This window comes from Pecten maximus, chromosome 8 (genome assembly GCF_902652985.1).
Source record: "Pecten maximus chromosome 8, xPecMax1.1, whole genome shotgun sequence".
Classification (NCBI taxonomy): domain Eukaryota; kingdom Metazoa; phylum Mollusca; class Bivalvia; order Pectinida; family Pectinidae; genus Pecten; species Pecten maximus.
In genome coordinates, this window is record NC_047022.1 from 35,825,760 (window position 1) to 35,842,653 (window position 16,894).

The 16,894-nt window shown below is 37.5% G+C and overlaps 1 protein-coding gene across 2 annotated transcripts in view; it reads right to left on the reverse strand.

Moving 5' to 3' along the window:
* Positions 1-16,894, reverse strand: part of LOC117333351 (differentially expressed in FDCP 6 homolog) — a 34,577-nt gene that overhangs the window by 5,531 nt on the left and 12,152 nt on the right. For both annotated transcript variants that reach the window (XM_033892611.1, XM_033892612.1), the window contains exons 2-8: positions 10,600-10,764; positions 7,251-7,838; positions 2,854-3,000; positions 1,762-1,882; positions 1,388-1,560; positions 961-1,023; positions 636-698 (exon numbers count right to left, since the gene is read on the reverse strand). In XM_033892611.1, coding sequence (XP_033748502.1) covers positions 636-698; positions 961-1,023; positions 1,388-1,560; positions 1,762-1,882; positions 2,854-3,000; positions 7,251-7,838; positions 10,600-10,764 — 1,320 coding nt within the window. The remainder of the gene's footprint in view (positions 1-635; positions 699-960; positions 1,024-1,387; positions 1,561-1,761; positions 1,883-2,853; positions 3,001-7,250; positions 7,839-10,599; positions 10,765-16,894) is intronic.

Here is a 16,894-nt window from a genome sequence, read left to right on the forward strand (position 1 = left end):
AAATGTTGACAATGACGTTATACACGACGCGGGCATAATGGATATACGGCAAAAGAAACCCCGAAAGATCAATTGTATTGAAGGTGACCTCCTCTGACCATCGCATTGCATGAATATCATCCTAACCTATTATACTTCTATACAAGGTAGTCACCATGTTGATGCATGTGTAGTTCTGTACATCGTTTATATAGTATTTTGTAAGAGGACTGCATTTTGTAAATTCGTGAGCCAAAATCAAAACAATTTCTCTATACGTAATGTGTGTGTGTGAACTTTCAATGGAAAAACCTGTATAAAGACAAACTTACGTCTGATGTCATTTCTCTGTACTAAGAATGAGTGTAAACTTTGCATATAATCAATAAAAAACATAATAAGCTTTTTAGAACCATTTCTTGTGCTATATATGCGTGGAATTTTAATCATATCAACATATATAGAACTAAGCTTACCTTTTTGACTATTTCTCTAAATATGAGTGTAAAATTTTAATAACATCAACATGAACTTGCTAACATTTTTGACCGTTTTTCTGTATATGAGCGTGAACATTCAAAGATATAAATATACAATGCACACAAACTTATATTTTGGGTGTTTTATACATCATCGTGAATTTTTAATAAACTTACCTTTTTGGCCATTTCTAGCTCCTCCAAGTGTTTCAGTCTTTGCTTTTCTTCCTCTTCTAGTTTCTAAATAAAACATCAATATTAAGTTTGAGGTTAGTATTATACTTCAATTTACTTATAATTCATACTTAAGATATCATTGTCGAAAATGCTAAATGAATCTGATATTAATAAAAAAAACAATCATAAGAATAAATAGTACAATACAAATTGTAACTGTGAACACAAAATCCATCAAAACTAGAATTGATCGTGATCCACATCACAATCTTACTGTATCAACTGTGTTTTCTACACCATTTTTATATCAGTGTCACGGACTCACCAATCTGGCTATTTCCATTTCTTCAAAGTGCCGTAGGTTTTGTTTTTCTTCTTCGTCTTGTTTCTTGAAATAAGAACAAACCAATTTTAAAATTGATTGTTACCTATCAGTTTATGATGTCTAAAATTCAATGCAAGGGGTATAAAACCATGATATTTCACTCCGTATGCTTACGTCTCATGATTATACATACAAACACAATATATGAACTAGATCACTGAATGTTTATTCCCAATAATAACACAGGAAATAATATTTCTAAAAAAAAAACAAAAAAACACGTAATATCTCGGGAGGCATAGCATGACAACATGACAATAAGGAATAACCGTTCCTAGCATACACTCGTCCGGTACCGCGATAATTGTTTTAGAATTTATATCAATGACTTTTTTCTTTTTACATATAGGAACATGTTGCGCCATACATCTCTGAGCAGGTCCTTCATTTTTTGCAGTGATTCTTCCTCCTCTTTCCGCCGACGTTCCTCTTCTTCTTTTTTCCGACGGCCGTCCCGGCGTACCTTTTGACGCTCCATTGCCTCTGTTTTGTGAAAATGATAGTTCCCATCCGAACATTTGTCTATAGCTTTCTGTAAGGCTATAAAACGATGAAAAAAAGAAGAAGAAAATGAATGTGGATTCTTTTAATACAAATACAGGCATTACACTAGTGGAACTTTTTTTTATCAATAAATACCATTAATAACAATAATTCAACATAATATTCAACCAACCGCAAGCAAAATCCTTCATTTGTTATATTTTGCAATAAAAAAAAAATCAAATATAATGCGTGCACCTGTCATCCAGTCATTCCTAGTCTTGACATCGTGGGCGCTCATTTCATACGGTTTGGCTGAAGTTTTTAGCACGAATCTGTTCGGCCGAGAACCAGATTTTACACCAGCATCCGCTATTACCTGTGATTCGAAGTCAAAATTATCAATTTATATTATAAATAGTTGAACCATTTATAGGGAGTCAGGTTTTAAAACTCTTGTTATTTTTTTCATTCCTGCATTCCCATTTATAAAGTGATTGTAGCTACAATAGTAAGGCAATCCTTTTTTAAGGAGTTGATAGATACTTTCATCCATCTGAAGATAGTCAACCAACATCTATGTGCAGCTAAAGCATATTCATTTCAGCGATACGTATCTTTAACGATAATACCAGTTAATTAATGTTGACCACCAATCAAGCTACTCATAGCATTCTGTCTTGACAAGAAAAAAAAAATGGGTGTCACTTTCTAGTACGTGTCCCAGTATACACACTTCTAAGGTAGTTAACGCGATGCTTTAAACTTTAAACAATTTGCATCAACAGGTAATATAGCCACGTGTTACTTGTTATTATGTGTGGATCATCGTGGTGTCAAATGTTAATGCTGTCCTCCATTATATACGCACTTTAACTTTGACACTAGTTTTCCCGTTTCTTTATTTCCCTATTTACAATGTTGTACGTGCTCAATAAGCATTTCAAATGAAAGTACATATTGTCCTCTGTATAACGATGGCCCTCTCAGGTCACTCGCATATTTAGTTAGGTCACGTGACAGGTAAATACGGTAACATTAACACCGTTATAGATTTTTTGCAAAGTACAGCCTCTAAATCACATTTTTCAACGAGGTATCTCGAATCAATGGAACGGGTGTATCGTTATCATCTGTAAAGTCCCATGCATCTGACTGATTTTAACGATTCCCTTAAACATCGTTCATTTATTGTCGGTGAAAGGCCCAACTACGGCGATTTTGGCTTTATAATCGAACTTTTCCCTTATTTATTACGGGAATCATTTAAGTGCACAGCAAAATCTTCATCAATGGGTTACTTTCCTATCCTAAAAGTAAACACATCAACCCCATCGGTGCAGCACATACCTCAACTTTACAGTCGTGGTCGAGTTTGATGTCACCTTTCCTCTCTCGTTCATCTGGGGCAGTGTAATATGTAAGCTGTCTTGTGCTGAGTACCATCCATCGGTCTTTCCAGCTCTTTACCTGGTATCCTCGCTTACATAGCATACCCTAAAAAGGTAACACAGTCTAGGTATCTTATCATTGCGTTATTTCCCTTTCTCTATTGTTAGATTGCTAAATCATTAAGCTACAGTCATGATACCTATTTTAATGCCTTTATGATTTAAAAAATACTAAAGTAATGATATATTTATGGGAATAAACAACAGTTTAAACTTACTGTCAAACGTCACCATAATTATCAAACGTGACTGTTATTGCCAAAAGTGACATTTATTGTAAAACGTCACTGTTGTTATCAAACGTCACTGATATTGCCAAACATCACAGTTATTGCCAAATGTCACTAATTAATATTGCCAAGCATGCCTACTGTCAAGCGTAATTTTATTGTGAAGTTTCACCAGTATAACCAAATAACCACACAAAGGGTACACAAACCTCACACTACAACACCAACAGTACAAGACATAAACCTCACACCATCAACAAAACCAACAGTACAGGACATAAACCCCAAACAACAACAACACCAACAGTACAGGACAGAAAACACAAATCATCAACAACACCAACAGTGCATGACATAAACCCAACACCATCAACAACACCAACAGTACAGGACGTAAACCCAACACCATCAACAACACAAACAGTACAGGACATAAACCTCACACCATCAACAACACCAACAGTAAATGGCATAAACCCCACACCATCAACAACACCAACAGTACAGGACATAAACCTCACACCATCAACAACACCAACAGTACATGACATAAACCCAACACCATCAACAACACCAACAGTACAGGACGTGAACCCCAAACAACAATAACAACAGTACAGGACATAAACCCTACACCATCAACAATACCAACAGTACAGGACATAAACCTCACACCACCAACAACATCAACAGTACAGGACATAAACCCCACACCATCAACAACACCAACAGTACAGGACGTGAACCCCAAACAACAATAACAACAGTACAGGACATAAACCCTACACCATCAGCAATACCAACAGTACAGGACATAAACCTCACACCACCAACAACATCAACAGTACAGGACATAAACCCCACACCATCAACAACACCAACAGTACATGACATAAACCCCAAACAACAACAACACCAATAGTACAGGACAGAAAACCCAAACAACAACAACACCAAGAGTGCAGGACATAAACCTCATAACATCAACAACACCAACAGTACAGGACATAAACTCTTAACAACAACAAAACCAACAGTACAGGACAGAAAACCAAAACAACAACAACACCAACAGTGCAGGACATAAACCTCACGCCATCAACAACACCAACAGTGCAGGACATAAACCTCACACCATCAACAACACCAACAGTACAGGACGTAAACCTCACACCATCAACAACACCAACAGTACAGGACGTAAACCCAAAACAACAACAACACCAACTGTACATGACATAAACCTCAAATCATCAACAACACCAACAGTACAGGACATAAACCCAACACCATCAACAACACCAACAGTACAGGACGTAAACCCAACACCATCAACAACACCAACAGTACAGGACATAGACCCTAAACAACAACAAAACCAACAGTACAGGACAGAAAACCCAAACAACAACACCAACAGTGCAGGACATAAACCTCACACCATCTACAACACCAACAGTACAGGACATAAACCTCACACCATCAACAACACAAACAGTACAGGACGTAAACATCACACCATCAACAACACCAACAGTACAGGACATAAACCCTAAACAACAACAAAACCAACAGTACAGGACAGAAAACCCAAACAACAACACCAACAGTACAGGACATAAACCCCACACCATCAACAACACTAACGGTACAGGACGTAAACCCAAAACAACAACAACACCAACAGTACAGGACATAAACCCTAAACAACAACAAAACCAACAGTACAGGACAGAAAACCCAAATAACAACAACAACACCAACAGTACAGGACGTAAACCCAACACCATCAACAACACCAACAGTACAGGACATAAACCTCACACCATCAACAACACAAACAGTACAGGACGTAAACATCACACCATCAACAACACCAACAGTACAGGACATAAACCCTAAACAACAACAAAACCAACAGTACAGGACAGAAAACCCAAACAACAACACCAACAGTACAGGACATAAACCCCACACCATCAACAACACTAACGGTACAGGACGTAAACCCAAAACAACAACAACACCAACAGTACAGGACATAAACCTCAAACAACAACAACACCAACAGTACAGGACATAAACCCCAAACAACAACAACACCAACAGTACAGGACATAAAACCCCAAACAACAACAACACCAACTGTACAGGACATAAACCCCACACCATCAACAACACCAACAGTACAGGACGTAAACCCAACACCATCAACAACACCAACAGTACAGGACATAAACCCTAAACAACAACAAAACCAACAGTACAGGACAGAAAACCCAAACAACAACAGCAACAGTGCAGGACATAAACCTCACACCATCAACAACACCAACATTACAGGACATAAACCTCACACCATCAACAACACCAACAGTACAGGACGTAAACATCACACCATCAACAACACCAACAATACAGGACATAAACCCTAAACAACAACAAAACCAACAGTACAGGACATAAACCCCACACCATCAACAACACTAACGGTACAGGACGTAAACCCAAAACAACAACAACACCAACAGTACAGGACATAAACCCTAAACAACAACAAAACCAACAGTACAGGACAGAAAACCCAAACAACAACACCAACAGTACAGGACATAAACCCCACACCATCAACAACACTAACGGTACAGGACGTAAACCCAAAACAACAACAACACCAACAGTACAGGACATAAACCCTAAACAACATCAAAACCAACAGTAAAGGACAGAAAACCCAAACAACAACAACAACACCAACAGTACCGGACGTAAACCCAACACCATCAACAACACTAACAGTACAGGACGTAAACCTCACACCATCAACAACACCAACAGTACAGGACATAAACCCTAAACAACAACAAAACCAACAGTACAGGACAGAATTCCCAAACAACAACAACACCAACTTTACAGAAGGTAAAACTCAAATCACCACATAAATAGTACATACACCTCAAACAATAACAAACGGTAATAACAAAGATAATGCGGGGCATACGACACAAATGGAGCCCGTTCCATAATCAAAATTTTATATTTCATTGGTGAAGAAGTAACTATGAACCTTTACCGACATTTTAACATGTTTGAATTAACATCACGAGATATGATGTTCTTATTCCAAGTGTATCTAAGGCCAGTATACATTATGAGTATAACGTAGTCATACCGCTAAAAATATGAACTGTGCTTTGATAACTTAATTGATTAATTCGTTTGTTGATTGATGTAAAATCTATAAAACGATATGTCGATATTTTACTAAAGGGAATAAGTAACCAGTGTAATAAAATACCTTATGTGTTTTATTGTATTATATATTAATGCAGAACTAAATTATCTGTATAAAAATACAAAATATGTCAGTAATGATGTTGATCTACAGTCCGATATGGTAAAATAAACAGTTAATATATTTAACGAATTCTATACCCTGACATTAAAATGACATGGCCGACATTCAAAACAATTGTAAACGTGACCACATTAAAAAACGTGTGTGAATGATAGATCGTAGATAACACATTTGATGATACACCTGAGAGTACTTTGGACTTTACTCATTGATAACAAACAGGAAGTTCTACATTATCATAATCCATCAGAGCAGATAACTCTAACAAAAACACATGCGTATGGATAAGGTAAGTGTAACTAAAACCTAAGTTCAAAGTTATAGTAATCCGGATGTAATATTATTTCTCTGACATGACTTGAATTCACTGTCACGCCTATTAAGTCGGCTATTTCCATTATGGTGATGTCGGTACTATGTGAGATTTTTTGTTTGTTTTTGTTTTTGTTTTGTTTTTTTATTGTTATTATTGTTATCAGAGCCATTGAGCAAACATTTCCATCGGAAGTAAATGTTACTTTACAATTATTCGTTCTAAGAAAGTGTTTAAAGCGTCCCGAATCAAGGAAACAAATTAATTATGGTGCATAGAGGGACGTTTTAATATACTTATGAGTTGTTCTTGACAACAAAACACTCGTAATCAACTAAAAATACCGGAGCTCTAAGTAAACAATCAAGTTTCCGTTCTACAGACCTACCTACCTTTATCATTGTATCACTGACATATTGTTGGAATAGTTCTTTGGTTGCTTGCTTGATGGCTGTATCTGTCAAGTCTGTCGTGAAACGGTTTACAATCATATTCTCAAATGTTTGGAAGGACATTTCATCATGCAGTGAATACGAATTGATTGCGTCGTCAATTTTTGCTAATAACGTTACTTGGCCTGTACTGCCTACAAAAGATTCCACGATGTGTTTAGCCTCCTCGGCGTGAATTTGAATAGGCAGAAGAGGCATGCCTTCATCGTCTTCCTCGGCTAGGAAATTGTACACTCTCCACAATTTGTAGCAGGCCTCCTCGGGGAGAGCCTTTAGATTTTCCATGGATCCCTTGGGTTCTTTTTTGACTTTGAAGTATAACACCCAACAATTCCGATGTACTTCCTCAAGGTCATTGTCAGTCAGATTGAGTTTCTCTAAAGTGTTATTGTCCACCTTGCTAAACACTTCCTCCTCAAGGATTTTGATAAATTCTAGGTATGATAAATCATTTGTGCTATTCTCCTTGTTCAGTATCTCCTCTGCCTTTTCCATAGACAGTACGAAGCCGATTGTCGACATCAGGACCTACAATTGATGGAACAACATTCAATGTATATGAACTAAAATCCAAATATCATATGATCAAACCTGATCTGATATTTGCTGCATGCATGTTGACATGTATGCCATATAGATACATAAGAAGGGGTGCCCATTTGGTCCCCCTGGTGGCTATCACCGATAACTTGTTTTTTTCTGTATAGATACATGTACCTTCAGGTTAGGTGGTCATGATAAGAAAAGAATTTAAGTTCAGGTCAGAGGTAAGTTCAAGTTGTGAGTGAATAAACAATGTATGTTTGTGTGTGTGACAATTTTGTAAATGACTATTATGACATTACTACAAAACTCAAAGTATTCTCATACAGACATAGAACATTTCAACGAAAGCAACCAGAATTTCACATCCGTAGCCGCTCATGTAAGATCCCCTTTATGGTAGATTGAGGCGTGCAATTTTAAAACATGAGTGCATTTTTTAAGCATCACATGAAGTTCTAGCTTGCTTGGAATATCACATTAAGGAAAACACACATAATAATGTACATCTCTTGTGTGTATTAGATTCATGCATGTTGACATGTATGCCATATAAATACTTATTTACGGGAAGAAGGGGTGCCAATTTGGTCCCTCCAGTGGATATATCTTCGATAAGTTTTATTATTTTTCTGTATAGATACCTTCATATCATGAAATAAAATTAAGTTAAGGCCATTTCCAGTTATGAGGGGGTAAAATGTGTGTGGGTGTGTGAGTGTATGTGTGGGTGTGTGTTGGGGGAGGGGGGGGGGGGGGGTCAAAGTCACGATTGGCTCAATTATGACGAAACTTTCTTTTTAATTTAATTTGATTTTTAATTTTGATTCATTGATATGTTGTTGACCCAATTTTATAAATGCTTATGTCATGACTACCTAACCTCAAAGTATTATTATACAAAAATAGAAACATAAGTCATAAGTGCATTTTTTTTTAAATATCACATGGAGTTCTAGCGTGCGTGGGATATCTAATCATCTGTGGTGTGTATTCCCTATTAGGTTGAACAAACGAAATTTAAAACTTTAGTCAGGCGCGTATAAAAACATTCTTGTGACTGAGTGGGGCGGCGGGGACAGAGTGGGGCAGGGCCGGCACAAACGCTTTTTTTTCGTTTTTACATTTTATGAATTTATTTTTACAAGATATGATGCAAATCAAAATAATTTCTAAATTAAAAATATATATTCCTAAACACCAGTAAAGGAAACCAAAAAATAAAAAAATAAAAATAATAAAAAAAATCGATACGGAATATACAGGTAGATAATGATTTTAAGATATATATAGGCTGCCAACACCTGTATAATCAATAGTAATATAAGCACGTATATAAATGTATTTTCATATGCTCTTATTACCCTTATGATGTAATATTTATTTTTGTTATCCGCGATTATGATATCCACTTTAGGACGTTGATAATGTTTGATATTTATGCTGCACCGACAATGACGCAGCGATAGTGTTCAGCGACAAAATTTTATTTATCATACATTATGAAATTGTATTAAATACATAGTAACAATGAATTTGTGATACTATACAATTATAGCCGTTTGATAAGGTTGGTACATGGTTTTGTTAAGCTGAATAAAAATATTAACCGAGGACGAAGTCTGAGGTTGATATTGTTTAGGTTGATAAAACCATGTATTGACTCAAATCAAAAGGCTAACATAGTTTTATTATGAAATGACTGGTTCATTTTTTAAAAGTCGTGCAATGAATCGATGTAACACTTATTATAATGATAGACTAATTTGGGAAGCATTTGTAGATATTTCATTATATCTTTTAAGTACTACACAATCAACGTAGGCTAATACATTAAAATGCATTCAATACATTAATTCTGACGACAAATTTAATATACTAACAATCAAAATTATTGATTGTCATCTTTTAAAAGATTAGGAAGTGGAAGTCATTCATGATTAGTCTATGTTTTAGAAACAACCAGCGTTTTACCAACTATTGTGCACGGCCGGTTAATGGGATATTTTATGGGGAATAACATGACACTATTTTATCCAATCTGAAAGTTCGAAAAACAAGATTTTATAACAATATTTAATAGCGATAAGATGTTGATTCGTTTATGATTAGTGTTAAAAGATACAGTAATGATATACAACGATAGAGTAATCAAAATACGGGCTTCCCATTGACAAACTACATGGATACTACAGTATAAAGCAATATTGTCCGTTCATCGGAAAACTACCAAATCGAGATTGAGCCTGAATCTATTGTGAGGTCACTCTTTCGATTGATACAAACGCCGAAAATGCCTTCGTTTCATAGCACTATGATATGATAGTGTTGTCTCAAGATTGAATAATACCCTCGACTCCGGCTCGGATAGTACGACATCCCTCGACAACACTATCAGACCATAGAGCCTTTAAGAGGGTAATAATATGCAATTTGTATGCCGTTGATGTTTGTGTGCCGACCTCACTCAGTAGCAATTAGTATTTTTCACAGTCCTAAAGTATCATGTACTTACATACAAATGTATTTAAAAAGTACTTTTACGCAAACTGTGCGCAGCTTTAGGTTATATTGCCGGTAACATAATCAAGGATCCCAAGTAAATTATCACAATGCTCCCCTCAAATTGAGTACGAAGCTTTACATTATATAAACATAATGAATGTTCCCACAATAATCAATCATGATGCTCCCCTGAAATGGAGTACGAAGATTGAACTGCAATACACAGCAGATAGTGACTTACCTTGAGTTGTGACTTCATGACCTTGCCAGTGGATATATTGGAGAGTGTATCAAAGACATACCAAACACTCTTACGCGTGTCTTCTCGTAGTCGCTCTATCGTCTGGCGTGGATGTTTCCCGCCACTGGACCTCTTGGAAGGTCGGCCTAGCACGGGCATGGCTTGCTGTCAATAGAAACAGAAACTAATTGAAACACTCTATATCCTAAAGCTGTTGTTAATGTGTGACTAATAGAAGTTGCCGTCCACTCAAAGGATGAAGGGGCTAGGGCGTGTGACGTCATCGCATGATATTCTTTTGGTCTTGTTTTTGTTTACACACATTCATACCAATCCGACAGCTGAATTAATCAGAGGTTTGAAGTATCATTGTCTCCGGGTATACTCAAAATAGAGGAATGGAAATGTCAATCACAACTATTAAAGCTATTTAGCGATATTTCGACCGAGAAGCGCTATCGGTGCGTATCGGCATCAATTACTTACTACTTTGTAGACAACTATAAATAGAGATGAAATAAGAAATTACATATTTTGCACGACATCAACTCCATGTCTATAAATAATTCGACCCCATTACAAGAAATATAGCCTGCTAAAGGAAGTTACAAGGAATATAACGGGGTCATGCCTGCTAAAGGAAGTTACAAGGAATATAACGGGGTCATGTCTGTTAAAGGAAGTTACAAGGAATATAACGGAGTCATGTCTGTTAAAGGAAGTAACAAGGAATATAACGGGGTCATGTCTGTTAAAGGAAGTTACAAGGAATATAACGGGGTCATGTCTGTTAAAGGAAGTTATAAGGAATATAACGGGGTCATGTCTGTTAAAGGAAGGAACAAGGAATATAACGGGGTTATGTCTGCTAAAGGAAGTAACAAGGAATATAACGGGGTCATGCCCGCTAAAGGAAGTTACAAGGAATATAACGGGATCATGTCTGTTAAAGGAAGTAACAAGGAATATAACGGGGTCATGCCTGTTAAAGGAAGTTATAAGGAATATAACGGGGTCATGTCTGTTAAAGGAAGTTATAAGGAATATAACGGGGTCATGCCCGCTAAAGGAAATTACAAGGAATATAACGGGGTCATGTCTGTTAAAGGAAGTAACAAGGAATATAACGGGGTCATGCCTGTTAAAGGAAGTAACAAGGAATATAACGGGGTCATGCCTGCTAAAGGAAGTAACAAGGAATATAACGGGGTCATGCCCGCTAAAGGAAGTTACAAGGAATATAACGGGGTCATGTCTGTTAAAGGAAGTAACAAGGAATATAACGGGGTCATGCCTGTTAAAGGAAGTTATAAGGAATATAACGGGGTCATGTCTGTTAAAGGAAGTTATAAGGAATATAACGGGGTCATGCCCGCTAAAGGAAATTACAAGGAATATAACGGGGTCATGTCTGTTAAAGGAAGTAACAAGGAATATAACGGGGTCATGCCTGTTAAAGGAAGTAACAAGGAATATAACGGGGTCATGCCCGCTAAAGGAAGTTACAAGGAATATAACGGGGTCATGTCTGTTAAAGGAAGTAACAAGGAATATAACGGGGTCATGTCTGTTAAAGGAAGTTACAAGGAATATAACGGGGTCATGTCTGTTAAAGGAAGTTACAAGGAATATAACGGGGTCATGTCTGTTAAAGGAAGTTACAAGGAATATAACGGGGTCATGTCTGTTAAAGGAAGTAACAAGGAATATAACGGGGTCATGCCTGTTAAAGGAAGTAACAAGGAATATAACGGGGTCATGCCTGCTAAAGGAAGTAACAAGGAATATAACGGGGTCATGCCCGCTAAAGGAAGTTACAAGGAATATAACGGGGTCATGTCTGTTAAAGGAAGTAACAAGGAATATAATGGGGTTATGTCTGTTAAAGGAAGTAACAAGGAATATAACGGGGTCATGCCTGTTAAAGGAAGTAACAAGGAATATAACGGGGTCATGCCTGCTAAAGGAAGTAACAAGGAATATAACGGGGTCATGCCCGCTAAAGGAAGTTACAAGGAATATAACGGGGTCATGCCTGTTAAAGGAAGTAACAAGGAATATAACGGGGTCATGCCTGTTAAAGGAAGTAACAAGGAATATAACGGGGTCATGTCTGTTAAAGGAAGTTACAAGGAATATAACGGGGTCATGTCTGTTAAAGGAAGTAACAAGGAATATAACGGGGTCATGCCTGCTAAAGGAAGTTACAAGGAATATAACGGGGTCATGTCTGTTAAAGGAAGTTACAAGGAATATAACGGGGTCATGCCTGTTAAAGGAAGTTACAAGGAATATAACGGGGTCATGCCCGCTAAAGGAAGTTACAAGGAATATAACGGGGTCATGCCTGCTAAAGGAAGTAACAAGGAATATAACGGGGTCATGCCTGTTAAAGGAAGTTACAAGGAATATAACGGGGTCATGCCCGCTAAAGGAAGTTACAAGGAATATAACGGGGTCATGCCCGCTAAAGGAAGTTACAAGGAATATAACGGGGTCATGCCCGCTAAAGGAAGTTACAAGGAATATAACGGGGTCATGCCCGCTAAAGGAAGTAACAAGGAATATAACGGGGTCATGTCTGTTAAAGGAAGTAACAAGGAATATAACGGGGTCATGTCTGTTAAAGGAAGTAACAAGGAATATAACGGGGTCATGCCTGTTAAAGGAAGTAACAAGGAATATAACGGGGTCATGCCTGCTAAAGGAAGTAACAAGGAATACAAGGGCCCAATGGGCCCAAATCGCTCACCTGCAATGCAGTGATCTTTTCATATATGGATCCTGCAGTTATTTGAAAGCATGCTACAGGACCAATATAATGTCTCTCTGCACTTTGGCTTTTCACTAAAAGTCATTTAAAGATTTAAGCATACTTGATCGATGTGACCTTGAATGAAGGTCAAGGTCATTCATTTGAACAAACTTGGTAGCCCTTTACCCCGGCATGCTACAGACCCAATATCAACTCTCTGGGACTCTTGGTTATTGAGAAGAAGTCGTTTAAAGATTTTAGCCTTTTTGACTCCTGTGACCTTGAATGAAAGTCAAGGTCATTCATTTGAACAAACTTGGTAGCCCTTCACCCCAGCATGCTACAGGCCAAATATTAGGTCTCTGGGACTCTTGGTTATTGAGAAGAAGTCGTTTAAAGATTTTAGCCTTTTTGACTCCTGTGACCTTGAATGAAAGTCAAGGTCATTCATTTGAACAAACTTGGTACCCCTTTACCCCAGCATGCTACAGGCCAAATATTAGGTCTCTGGGACTGTTGGTTATCGAGAAGAAGTTGTTTAAAGATTTTAGCCTTTTTGGCCCCTGTGACCTTGAATGAAGGTCAAGGCCATTCATTTGAACAAACTAAGTAGCCCTTCATCCCAGCATGCTACAGACCCAATATCAACTCCCTAGGACTCTTGGTTATTGAGAAGAAGTTGTTTAAAGATTTTAGCCTTTTTGACCCCTGTGACCTTGAATGAAGGTCAAGGTCATTCATTTGAACAAACTTGTTAGCCCTTTACCCCAACATGCTACAGACCCAATATCAACTCCCTGAGACTCTTGGTTATTGAGAAGAAGATGTTTGAAGATTATAGCCTATTTGACCCATATGACCTTGAATGAAAGTCAAGGTCATTCATTTGAACAAACTTGGGAGCCCTTCACCCCAGCATGCTACAGGCCAAATATTAGGTCTCTGGGACTCTTGGTTATTGAGAAGAAGTCGTTTAAAGATTTTAGTCTTTTTGACTCCTGTGACCTTGAATGAAAGTCAAGGTCATTCATTTGAACAAACTTGGGAGCCCTTCACCCCAGCATGCTACAGGCCAAATATTAGGCCTCTGGGACTCTTGGTTATTGAGAAGAAGTCGTTTAAAGATTTTAGCCTTTTTGACTCCTGTGACCTTGAATGACGGTCAAGGTCATTCATTTGAACAAACTTGGTAGCCCTTCACCCCAGCATGCTACAGACCCAATATCAACTCCCTGGGACTCTTGGTTATTGAGAAGAAGTCGTTTAAAGATTTTAGCCTTTTTGACCCCTGTGACCTTGAATGAAAGTCAAGGTCATTCATTTGAACAAACTTGGTAGCCCTTCACCCGAGCATGCTACAGACCCAATATCAACTCCCTGGGACTCTTGGTTATTGAGAAGAAGTCGTTTAAAGATTTTAGCCTTTTTGACTCCTGTGACCTTGAATGAAAGTCAAGGTCATTCATTTGAACAAACTTGGTACCCCTTTACCCCAGCATGCTACAGGCCCAATATCAAGTCCCTGGGACTGTTGGTTATCGAGAAGAAGTTGTTTAAAGATTTTAGCCTTTTTGGCCCCTGTGACCTTGAATGAAGGTCAAGGTCATTCATTTGAACAAACTTGGTAGCCCTTCACCCCAGCATGCTACAGACCCAATATCAAGTCCCTGGGTCTTTTGGCTATTTAGAAGAAGTCGTCTAATTTTTTTTTAGCCTTTTTGACTCCTGTGACCTTGAATGAAAGTCAAGGTCATTCATTTGAACAAACTTGGTAGCCCTTTACCCAAGCATGCTACAGACCCAATATCAACTCCCTGGGACTGTTGGTTGTTGAGAAGAAGTCGTTTGAAGATTTTAGCCTTTTTGACTCCTGTGACCTTGAATGAAGGTCAAGGTCATTCATTTGAACAAACTTTGTAGCCCTTCACCCCAGCATGCTACAGGCCCAATATTAGGTCTCTAGGCCTTTTGGTTATTGAGAAGAAGTTGCTTGAATGGAAAGTTGACGCCGGACGGACGGCCGGACGGACGGCCGGACGGCCGGACGGACGACGGACGGACGACGGACGCCGCGCCACGGCATAAGCTCACTTGCCCTTCGGGCAGGTGAGCTAATAACGGGGTCATGCCTGTTAAAGGAAGTAACAAGGAATATAACGGGGTCATGTCTGTTAAAGGAAGTAACAAGGAATATAACGGGGTCATGTCTGTTAAAGGAAGTAACAAGGAATATAACGGGGTCATGCCTGCTAAAGGAAGTTACAAGGAATATAACGGGGTCATGCCTGTTAAAGGAAGTTACAAGGAATATAACGGGGTCATGTCTGTTAAAGGAAGTTACAAGGAATATAACGGGGTCATGTCTGTTAAAGGAAGTTACAAGGAATATAACGGGGTCATGTCTGTTAAAGGAAGTAACAAGGAATATAACGGGGTCATGCCTGTTAAAGGAAGTTACAAGGAATATAACGGGGTCATGCCTGCTAAAGGAAGTAACAAGGAATATAACGGGGTCATGTCTGTTAAAGGAAGTAACAAGGAATATAACGGGGCCATGTCTACTAAAGATTCCAGATTCCTTATTTTTCTTTGGGTATACCTATTTTTGAAACAATAGGTTAATATTGAAAACAATATACATGTATATATATATATATATATATATATATAGTAAAGATACAATGATACTTACAAAATACAGTAAACTTAATACATTGTAGATATCAGACAGGATAATAAAGATACAATGAAACATACAAAATACACACAAAAAATCATTGTAGATAGCAGTCTAATAGAGATACCATGATACATACAAAATACAGAAAACCAAATACAATATAGATATCAGACGGGGAAATGAAGATATAAACGATATCTAACAGTGTCTTCAGTAATACCAAATATATTTCACGAGTGGGGCTATTAATTTGATATTTTTCACGAGTGCGCAGAACGAGTGAAAAATATCAAAATATTAGCCACACGAGTGAAACACATTTGGTATTACTGAAGACACTGTTAGATATTCTGTTTATTACATATTTTATCAACGAAAAAACCTACCCCGTATGCTAACTAGGCCTACAGCGAAGGTTTGAATACAAAAAAGTAGTCCCCCCTGTCCAGGTGCTGACATACAGTGTATATGTCGGGCTTTCTTATTGGTCAATTATTTTGGTATTTTCTAATCATTAATTTGATTGGTCAAATCAGCTAGTGAAAAATATCACTTTTATAGAATGAATAATTTTTGATATTTCACTGGTAGAAATGTAATAAACCATGATACATACAAAATACAGAAAACCAAATACAATATAGATATCAGACGGGAAAATGAAGATACCATGATACATACAAAAACAGAAAACCAAATACAATAGAGATATCATACGGGAAAATGAAGATACCATGACACATACAAAATATAGAAAACTAAATACAATATACCATGATACATACAAAATACAGAAAACCAAATACAATATAGATATCAGACGGGAAAATGAAGATACCATGATACATACAAAAACAGAA